The sequence below is a fragment of the Erythranthe guttata genome, chromosome 5, assembly GCF_056151865.1.
Source record: "Erythranthe guttata isolate IM_541 chromosome 5, IM_541, whole genome shotgun sequence".
In the NCBI taxonomy this organism is placed as follows: domain Eukaryota; kingdom Viridiplantae; phylum Streptophyta; class Magnoliopsida; order Lamiales; family Phrymaceae; genus Erythranthe; species Erythranthe guttata.
Genome location: NC_142537.1, coordinates 8753124 through 8764457, shown reverse-complemented (window position 1 = coordinate 8764457; position 11334 = coordinate 8753124). Strand labels below are relative to the sequence as shown.

The 11334-nt window shown below is 39.2% G+C and overlaps 1 protein-coding gene across 1 annotated transcript; it reads right to left on the bottom strand.

Annotated features, from left to right (window-relative positions):
• Nucleotides 1-3400: 3400 nt before the first annotated feature.
• UVH1 (Restriction endonuclease, type II-like superfamily protein) lies at nucleotides 3401-10982 on the bottom strand. The gene is made up of 10 exons (XM_012992379.2): nucleotides 9406-10982; nucleotides 8896-9200; nucleotides 7737-7957; nucleotides 7456-7532; nucleotides 7038-7193; nucleotides 5684-6448; nucleotides 4660-4770; nucleotides 4318-4578; nucleotides 3999-4222; nucleotides 3401-3804 (listed from the first exon to the last, which is right to left on the bottom strand). Exons 1-10 carry the CDS (start codon nucleotides 9937-9939, stop codon nucleotides 3594-3596), a joined length of 2865 nt encoding a protein of 954 aa, XP_012847833.2. The 5' UTR covers nucleotides 9940-10982; the 3' UTR covers nucleotides 3401-3593.
• Nucleotides 10983-11334: the final 352 nt, after the last annotated feature.

Here is an 11334-nt window from a genome sequence, read left to right as displayed (position 1 = left end):
TATGAAAGTTGGACCTCCTTATCGGTACCACCCCTGGACGAGCTTCACGTGGTCGAGGTCGATCCGCCTGTGGTCGAGGTGGATGGGCTCCCTACTGAGTTGTAACATGCATCTGGGTCGGAACCAATTCATATAGTCCGGCGAAGTGTCCGCCTCCCCGAGTTCAACTTCAACGGACCTCGACTCCTCGTCCAGACAATGCTCCTCCCACCGATCAGAGAATCGTTCGCCATACGCAGCGAATATTGAGTTCTGGACTGATCGACCTTTGTTAACTAGAGCTTTGTACATATCTTTTGACATGTATACACGACCTGGAATAATTTGCACCCGGTTGAACTGCCTCAACACTCTGTCCGAATGATATGCCTCGAAATGGTCCATGCAACATATCATCCCACTAAACCAAACAGAATCTGGCATCGGGAAACGATCACGAATAGCCGTATACGGTGACCATAAAACGTAGTAAAATAAATAAAAAATTAGATTTAGAAACCTACTTAAGTAGTAATAACAAATTATTAAACTGGTATTTTACCTGATCGGGGATCAAATCATCTAATCGAGATCGCAAGTACGACGCTCGTTCAGGCGTTGAAGTAGTCTTTGACTGAGGCTCCCATCGGCTCGCTAATGGCCCCTCGAATTCCGTCTTCAATGTGCCACCCGCCAAATAAGGAAAGTGCTCATAAATACATGATTGAAAGAGCGTCAGCCAGCCAGCCATCGAGTTCGTTGATTTTTGTGAGGCTGACGAAAGCTCATCGTACAACCGGCAAAGACATGCAGTTCCCCAAGCATACTCGCCGATCCGATCCAAATCAGAGACGAGATTTAGATACTCCACGCTTACCATGTTGCCTGTCTTGTCGCACAGTATAGTACACGAGAGCAAAAATAACAAATACGCCCGAATGGCGTATGTCCTCTTATCAGCACTATCTCTCGTGGTCACCTCGCTAAATATAGTCTTCAACCATTCCATCTTCACCGCTTTCTTCTTGTCTACATCGTCCGGGTACTCACCTAGCATTTCGAACATCAAACTACTGGGCTTCGTTTTAGAATCACCGATCAAACGCTCGCAAGATACGGTACGTCCAACAACTGGCAAACCGACCAACGTACTCACATCATCAAGTGTGATGGTCATCTCTCCAACAGGTAAATGAAATGTGTTGGTAGCTGGCTGCCATCTCTCTATGAAGGCTCTAAGTAGATGGTCGTCCACAGTGTTGTACGATGCTTCTACAACTAACATTAATCCAGCTCTTTGTACTGCCTCTGTAATAAACGGCGTCGGCACCCAGCCTTTCAAAGTTCCTGTGTGATTTCGAATTCGAAATTCTGAGCCGCGCTCTGGCCCTTCGTTCACAATATGATAAGCAATGTGCTTATCAAAATTTGTGTACAATTCCGGTATCTCGGGACCTCGGACCGGTTCGTTACTCGAATCACCAACTTCTATAGTCGAAGGTAGAGCTGGCACCGGATTCATTGAGGAAGAACCCTCTCCAAACTTCTTCTTGGTCGTGGTCTTTTTCTTGGTCGTGATTGCCTTGCCCTTGCCTCAATCGGATAATTCCTTCCTCTTCTTACGGTTCGAGACAGTCGGAGGTATACGAGGTTCACGTGGTTCTTCCACTGCAAAATAACACACAAATAAAAATAAATAAACATAATATAAACACAAGCAAATGAAAATAGGAAAGAAAACAAATTAATAAATTAAAAAAAAAAATTACACAGAAATAATTCGACAAAACACTGTCGAAAATGGGTTGCAAATTCGACAGCCTAGCTGTCGAATTTGCAACCCATTTTCGACAGTGTTCTGTCGAATTATCAAACATTCAATTCAAAAATTTCAAAACAATCGACAACTATATGTCGATTTTTGATGAATTTTCGACATCAATCTGTCGAAAATTTTGAAAAAATCGACATATACAGGTTGAATATTGTGAACGAAGAACCGACCCACGAATCTCAAATCAATGCTCAAATCGACTGAAATCAGATGCACCTATTACTAATTAACGATCATTCCTACCTAAAACAACCAAATCTTAATTACCCATATCAAACAATCAAATCCTAAATAAATATTAAACAAAAAAAAATCGAAAACAAATATTACTTGTACAACAAAGACGGCGGCGGCTTGATAACAATGGATTCAGCGGCGGCGGTGTTCGGCGACGTTCGGCGGTGTTCGGCGGTGTTTGGCGGCGGCGTCCGACGGCGGCGAGGGTTGGAGCGGCGGTGACATCCGGCGGCGAGTGTTGGAGCGGTGGAATGAAATGTTTTTTTTTTTTTTTGGTTTTAGAATAGGTAATTTAAAAAAAAAATTGATATAATTGATATTTTGTATGAAAGGTGTTTTTGTACTTTTCTTTTTATTTTGGTATTAAAGTAAGAAAAAAACTTATAAATATGTACTCAATTGTGGTTTTAAACTTGATAGTATTCAAGTAAGCAAAAGTTGGGATTTGAAATAGTTGCCCCCTAACCGAAATTGTGCTTTGTCCAAACTGCCCTCCATGTTAAACAATTAAAAAACATCTCAAAACAAAAAATAATTAAAAAGAAAATATATTAATTGGAAATGTCATATTTCACCCAAATTAACCCTCCACTGTACCGCCGAAGTTCACCATTGTAGGCGGCGACGTGGGGCCCGCAGCAGTGCGATGCCTCGGGACTGAGACTGTGAGTAGTGGGGCTAACACATGAGTGGTGATTGTGGGATTGCAGCGACGACGGTTGGTCTTTGACTTCTTTTCCGGTGGAAGTCGCAGGCGGCGCATCTTAAGAACTCCGACGAGCTCTCGTCTCCGGTGGCAGGCGCACGTGGCTGAGGTGGTGCTGGGCTGGATTGTTTGAATTTGTTGTTGTGGTGGTTGTGGGAGGCAACTAGATCAGGCTTGAAATCTTGGTATTGAAGTGGTTGCGGTGGTGTCGAGGGCTGAGCTGCTGGTTGTTGTCTTGCAGCGACGGAAGGTTACAGTGGCAGTGATCTAAGGTTTGGGTGGGGATGGAAATTGAGCTGCTGCGGAGAGGGTTCACCGGCGACGATTCTTGGAAAATAGAACCCGGCACCTCCCTTTCCTTACCTACTACTCTTTTCATGAAATTAAAAATTAATATGTGAAAATCTTGGACAATTTCTTCTTTTCAATTGAACTTTTTAATTTTACCCACAAATTCTAAATGTTGCCACGAATGCGTAGGGGGGTAAAATGGGGATATAGGTTAAAGAATATTCCATCGAATTATTAACTATGTAAGACAACTGTCAAATACAGGGGTGGATTTTCGTAATCACACCTTACCTCCGAGGGGGTGGTGGTAATTTACCCTAATATAAATGACAGTGAAGAGTACTAGAACTATATTGAAACGAATACTTTCTCTGATCTTCCCAAATATGAATACAAGACAATTGAAGCAGAAATGATAGTGGTGTGTGTGTGGGCCATTCATTCATTTATATTGAGAAAGCCTCTGAAACTCTAATAAATAAAAATGAAGCTACTTACTAAAACAAACAGAAGATGATTAATATAAACTTGTTGACAGACAGTTTTCTAAAGCAAGGTAGGATACTTGGCATCAAGAAAATCTCTCAATGTTTTTGCAGCTTTATGACCACCCATCAATACTGCTAGCTTCTCCATTGGAAGTTGCACAAATTCTGCCAAATTTTTACACCCATCCATTACTGACCTGTAGTTTGAATCTGTAATTCCAGGTAGCCGTCTAAGGAACTCGACAGCTGATGTATTTAAATTTTCCGCTCTGCCAACCAAAATAAACTTTTTCTCATTATATCATCTCTACACTTTTATTAGCTTTCAGCCTTCCATTATTTAGTCATCAAACTCACAATTCAATTCAACATGTGTGTGCTTGAAACAAACATCTAACTTTTACTGAGATGTTTATCACCAGCAATAAGGAACTTACAGACAACGAGAAGAAACATTACGTACCTAATATCATTTTCGATAATGCCATCCTCCGATGGGACACCAATCCTAATTGCCTTGCCCACATCTGGCTCATCCTGGTTTGCTTTAAGCATGGCAAATATTTCAGCAGTAGCGTGCAAACTGCGAGACCAGACGATACGGAGACGGGGAAAATGAAGAACAAGCAGTGATAACTTGGACATTATGCTATTTGGTGTAACATCATCACCAATCTCACTTGCAGACTGCACCACACACACACGCACAAAAAAAAAATTGTAATTTTATTTAATAACGAGTACTTCCTAGTCATAAAAGCAACCTGAAGTGTATTAAGAACCTGGAATGAAAAGCTTTTATCTTGTGAAAACTCGATCAGCAGAACAGGTATCCGATAGCAACGTGACATCATTTCCACCTGGTGATACAAACGACCAGATGAAAAACTGCCAAAGAGATCTTGTATACTCTTACGCTCGACACATATCAATGGGGATACTATGTAATCTCCTACTTCCAATGTCACTGGTATAATACGCATGCCCTTCTGGTGGAGCACATTTGGAAGGCTGCTCATAAATTCCCTCATGTCAACTATGATCTGGAATAAATTATGGATACAATGTTAAAAAAAAAAAAATACAACTTAAATGAACTAATGGTTTCAATATTCACCACCTACCTGCATTTCCTTTTCAGCTTCCTTCCTCCCACCAGCTTTTCGGGTAATCACATTTTGGGCGGCAATTGATTGCGGCTCTTGTGAAGAATTTACGCCAAGAAACTGCTCATCCTGATTGGACCAAGCAACCACCAAAATGAGTATTCATAATGCAATAATTGCAGCAACATACCAACTGATATCATGCTAAAATATCAAATCATTTTTTGACAGTTTACATCAGCCTAGGCAAGATGACAGAATAAGCAGTATCTGAGAATTTTAATAAGTTTATATATAAACAATGAATCTGGTTGCTCAGGTTGAACGTTGCATAACTTGTAATCCGACATTTCTCTTGCAAAATAGTAGAATCAACATTGACGTAGACTAACTTCCTTTTAGCATCTAACATTCACAAATACGAGCTAGATAAACAGAGCATGGATATCTCCATCCATCTATTGGACAAAGCCGGTCCAGTTTTCATTTTTGATTTGTGAAAAATCTTTGACTTGTATTTTGTAGGACTTAGGTATAATAATGTTAGATAATATTTAGGAGGTATATTCTACCTTTTTCAAACTCCAGTTATTTTGATCCTCTCTTTCCCCCATGTCTATACAGTAATAGGATCTTTCAATAAGCATGTCCTACATACCTTCCACCAGTCAAGTACCAGACAGACTCACCAAAGGACTTCCTATCTAACTTAAGGTGATTCAACAACCTTTTTTTAGTGTCAATACAGAACTCATAATAGCTCCCCAAGTATCTGAGGGTTTTGTTAGGTATAGTTTCAAGTTCATTAGGAATAAAATATAAGCAGCTGATTCTAACTCAGAGATAAAATATACGCATCTCAATAATAGGAAGCAAAATGATGGGTCTGCAGAACATCCTAGCCACCACTTACAATGTTATATTCACGATCTACGGTTCTAGAAATAAAATTAATCAAGTCAGTAGAAATGAAAGGCATGAATGTTTGGAACCTGACAACATATAAACTCTGGGAGCATAATGTAAATGTACAAAAGCAAACCTGACAGACTGGTATCATCATAAGAGATTTCTGCCTGATCAGGGACTCAAATGCTCCATTTTCTCTACGTACACTTGCATCGAATTTCTGAACCTCAGTGGAATTTTCATAGAATAGAAAGTACACTTTCAATCGCTTCGATGGATTTTCAGATTTGTAAATTTCTATTTCTCTGACAAAAGCGATGTCAGGGTGGTAAACAATTATGACAGAGGGCTGTAAAATATCAAGTAAACCCTGATTACTCTCCAGGGCATGGAAATGAACTGATGAGAAGGCACTGTTATTTTCTGGTCCTTGATCATCATGCTTTTGAAGAACACATCTATAGTTACCTTCAGTAGCATCACCAAGAAGATGACCAGCTGCCGACAGATTCTGGTCATTTACTGTTTCTTTTTGGTTTGAGTGAGGAGTCTCGGATTGAATACTAGTTTCACATTCACGATCAGTTTTACCAATCATTTGTTTTTTGTTTTTTCTTCCATTTTTCTTTCCTTTAGCATGTTCTTCATTGGCCCCACCATCTTTCACATCAGTATCCTTTTTTGCTTGTTTACTTATTTCATATGCTGCAGCCATCAGCGCATCATTTTCGGGCTTGCTTATGCTACTAACTTCGGCTTTTTGTCCGGAAACCGACGGAATAACTCCATCAAGAACCCCAAAACCTTTAGGTGCTTTCGGTTTCTTCTTATCATATTTTGGTAGAGCCTGGAGCTCCACTTTGCTTAGCAAATATTTTTCCCATTCCTCTTGCATCACCTTCACAAAAAGCAAGCATAATGTTTCAAATTAGCATATATAACTTAATTGTTTACTGATATATATCAAATGCATAAGCCAAAGGCATTATTTAGTTTTCTTGGATCCTAAATTTAATAGTTATTGCCGTACAGTTTACTGATATCAAGAACCCCGGTGGATAGCTGTAACATTGAAAACCAAGAAAAACATTATCCCCATTTTTCTCTATATATAACACATTTCAACTTCTTAAATAACATTAGCAACATCAGAGTGAGCCAATTGTCTTCTTGGTCATATGTTTAAGGTATAGATTTCATTCTTTGTAACTCCTAAAGTCTTCTAATATCAGAAGCAGACTGTCTATTGTCAGAACATCTTGCAATTTGAATCAGATGTGCACTAAAAAAATTAAGTACACATTCCGAAATGACCAACTTTTTCAGAAACCAGGAATTTATGGGGGTTTCTGAACGTAAACATGAGTTAATTTAATTGATTGTTCAAACAGAGTACACTATTATTTACCACATGGCCCGAAATGAAAAAAATCGGAGAGGAGAAAAGGATAAGAAAAAAAAAAAGATTATAAATAGTGTTTAAAAACCTTATGCTGGCCTTTCGTTATGCAATCTTGAAGCTGCATGCAGGAATGTTCATCCTTGCATGCCACAAGAACAATTCCATTTAGATCCCCATGTATTTCTTCTTGCCCTGCCATTGATTGCTTTTGTCCCTCTTTTTGTATCTCTACGAGAATATCCTGAAGTGAATACAAATTATGAAAAAGCAGGTTGATAAACTTCAATAACATGACAAAGCTGACTTAATCTGAACACATTTGCCTCCCATGAAAGATACAAATAGCCTGATTGGTTTTCCACACTAAAGCAACTTAATGTAGAAGCTTCACGTGATATTATTTTTTTAATTGGACATAAGTCTTGAGATAAATTATATACATTACTTTTACACCATGACATAAATTTGAGGATCTGAAAGATAAATAGAACTCACTCACTCACACGCAAAACCTTCCACTTTGGTGGTTCCTCCAAGATTTCCTTCAAAATTAACCCACTACTTGCACTTGCTGAAGAATCTACACATTCAGGAGAAGAAAATATAAGAGCAGAACGAAAACTCTTGTAGACAAACAGTTGAGATCCCATCTGTATGTTGATCGACTGAGAAAACTCCTAAACATTGTCATTCCAAAATGCTATCATGTGATATAATGGTGAAGTTAGAAATTAGAACAAAACATTCACTGCCAAAAAAGATAACAAAGAAAGACAGACTTCACCATCTCCGTCCTTGTTCTTTTCATCTAGTTTTCTCTTCCTGGTGGATGTGGTCCGACTCACTCCAATTGATTTTCCACTTTCTGACTGACCAAAATGATAAACCCGCTTCTTTGCATACTCAAAAATCTTGTAACTGGACTCAGCAAAGATCCAAACAGATCGAAAACTTTCAGAGGCTCTAAGTGAGTCCAGATACTTCAGGTAAGTCACAGCATCATACCTATCAAAAAACACAAACAGACGTTAACTCAATACCATGCATTAATATTAGTATTCGGAAAAATTATTAGACTGGAGTTCACGTACTAATCAGTCACATTCATGAATATCATATGTTCCAATAATGCGTGTGTGGCTATTGTAGAATGGCAGTTAGAAGTACATGGGATACTGTTTTGACTTAGTTAATATGTAATTAGTGGTAGATAAGTAGTTGTTAATAATCTCCTATTTATCCGTTTACTGTTTAGCTTCGCAGTTATTCCATATTCTTTGTAAGGCGATATATAAATATACCTACACTAGTTGATGAAAGGAGATATCAATAGCTATATATTCTTTTTCATTGAAAAACTTATTTCTTTTTTATATGATCTTCTTTGCTCAAATTATCACCTATCAGAATACTACTTATTCAGTTATTTGTCAACTGTTTGTTCACAGTTATTTAGCACGGCAACAGCATATCACATATTTAGAAACTAAATCTCTATTTTCTGTCACTTGTTATTCGGAAGGGAAATTACGACTTCCATTTACTTCCTCACTCCTGAGTTGAAACACCACAGTCTGTTATGTGCAGAATCTCATGCAATAGCAAGATTCATATTCTTACCAAGAAAGCAATTTATCAGTACCCAATACATGGTTAGTTTGGCTGATAAACTCAAAGGAACAGAATTCAGTTACGAAGAAAATTTAAAGATTATGTACATCTGCTAAACAACGTGCATGAATTTCTTTCTTTAAGAAGTTAAATAGTTGTAATCCTACAGAAAAGTACTCATTTGATACATATAGTTTTCACCTGTATGGTTGTAGATTAGATTATGAACAAAAAGCACTCCATTTACAACCAACTAGTCTTATTCACAACTTAAGAACGGTTGAACGGATATTGCTCAACCTAAAAAACAGAAGATAAAACTGAAAGAGTACCTGGAGAGGTAATCCAACAACTTGCGCAACGTCTTTAAATCTGAAACAAGCTGCTTTGTCTTCTTCCCTAATGTATGCCATATAGGATCCAATTGTCTCCTTACAATCTCATCAAAAGACTTGAACAAACCGTTCTCCACTGTCAAATCCTCCACGTCAACCTTGTTAGTCTTCCTCATCTCCTTTAAACATGCGTCCATTACTTCGATCACTGCTTTCTGAATCCCAATCATGTATGGTGACATTGGAACCCGGATGTCTACTACTTCTGGAGGGTCCCTTTCCAAATTCTGGGAAACATACACCTAAATTTTGTTTTCAAAACAAAAATTAATGCAAATCTTAAATACCTACCAATAGCATATATATATGTACATCAAGAAAGCATTTCAATTTCAATGGCATCCATCATACGTCTAATTTGATAATTGATATATAAATAAATATATGAATGAACAGATTCAAATGATGAATAAGTAGTATCTATTATGGCGGGCCATCCAACCATACCTGAAATCTAGGCCAGAGGTGGAGTTTACGGAGAAATAGGCACTTAAGGAGGCGCTCAGGTTTAGCAAAGCCGGAGACCATGGCGTGGGGGCGGTCGGAGAAGGCTCGAACATAGAGAGAACGATTGGATGAGCGCATAATCCGGACAATGAAAGCCTCAGTTGAAGTGTCGGAGAGAGAATGAGCATTGAGGAGGATAATTCCGGCGATAGAGGTGGTGGGGAGGCGTTGAGTGAGCAAATCAACGATGAGAATCCGAGGGGTGATGAAGAAGATTCCACCGGAGGTGTAGAAGGAGAGGCGGTGATGGGAGGGGAGGTCGGAGGTTATGGAAGATAATTGAGAATCGATGTCGATGGAATTCTTCTGGGAAGGAGAGGCGTTGAGGATGAGGACGGAACCCTGGGAAGGGTCGTGGAGGCTAAGGAGGGAAGATATCAACTTAGGGAGACCGAGGCCGGCGGAAACAACTACAACGCCGCCGATAGGATCTTCCAGGAGGTCGCTGATTATATGCTCGTGGAATTCTACCATTCCTATTCTCTGTGTCAATTTCTTCTTGTGGGTTGTTTTGTTTAGATGGAGTTTCCGAAACTATAACGGCGTTGATTTGATTACTGAAAAAGAATAAAACACAAAAACATAAAAGTTCATAATTTAAGCTCCAACCGGGTTTTCCTAAATTTCCAGTCGGACCGGCCAATAAGGCGAAACCCAGTTGGATCGGCCAAAACCCGGTTCGAACAGGATCTGACCCCCGGTTGACCGATCTGTTGGCAGGAGGCCGGAAATCGAGAGGAAAAGTGGGTGGAATACAAAGGAAAAGCAAGAAGAGGAAAGGAGAGAAATAAGAAGGGCTACTGCAGATTTACTAAGTGAGAGAGAGAGGGAGAGAGAGAGAGAGAGGAATTGCCATAACCAAATAAGAGAGGGAAAAAGGGGTTTTTGCAAGAACTACCCTTGTATAATTTCTAATTGCCAAAAAAGTCATCGTGTTAAAAGAATTAGCAAAGACCCCCCTATGATAGTTAGTCAAAGTCGAAAAATCCCTTAACAGCTTTTCGTGATGTCCAATCGCGGATTGTGCGGCTAGCATAAGTTTTTGGACTCGAAAAGTCAAACATACCCATAAACTTCAAAATTTTGAAATTTATAGTTTTAACCCGAAATTTTATAAGCCCCAAATTAAAAATTTTAGAATTTTCAATTCAGTCTTTTTCATTTTCGAAAAAGCCCTCTTCTTCAATCTGCTCTACATCGTCAGTGTTTGCTGCCAACCCATCTGCTCCACATCGTCACTGTATGCTGCCATTTTCAAACTCCATTATCAAACAATGCATAAATTTCCAAAAACTAAAGAACATAGATAAAAGAACTTCTTCCCCAAAATTCTTCTTCTTCCCCATGGAATCACCAGCACCATCACCTCCGCCCCATCCTTTTCCTTCCACCACCTGCCTCCACCGCTATCCTTGTTGCGGACACCCTCCGTTACAGAGGCTAATTCCCCTTCTCCTCCACCGCCCAAGTTCTTGAAACCCCCCTCCACATACTTGGGGTTTTGCTGCAAATGTTTTGCACAATTTTTATTTCCCTTTTTTTTTAATATTTCTTTTCTAAGGATAATTGGGTCATTTCACGTAAGTCAACAATAAATTTTGAAATAAGGGCCGGTGTGCTTTGAAAACCACAACATAGGGGGTTTTTTGCTAATTATTTTAACAGAGGGTGCTTTTTGACAATTAGAAATAATACAGGAGGGTCGGTGCTATTAGCTCAGGGAAAAAGGGGTGCTGGTGCGTGAAGGTGTGTGGACACGAGATATGAGAAAGAAAGTGGTCTAAAAGGAGAGGAGAGAGAAAAGGAAAATGAAGAAAAATAAATAAATTAAGGATAAATTACAACCAACCTCTGAGGTATGCTCAAATT

Excerpts from the sequence above, each read along its gene's own strand:
- UVH1 (XM_012992379.2), bottom strand. The coding sequence starts at position 9,939 with ATGGTAGAATTCCACGAGCATATAATCAGCGACCTCCTGGAAGATCCT. Across the intron at positions 6,449-7,037 it reads TAACGAAAGGCCAGCATAAG|GTGATGCAAGAGGAATGGGA; the intron begins GTTTTTAAACAC and ends CTTTTTGTGAAG. Across the intron at positions 3,805-3,998 it reads ATTATCGAAAATGATATTAG|AGCGGAAAATTTAAATACAT; the intron begins GTACGTAATGTT and ends TTTGGTTGGCAG.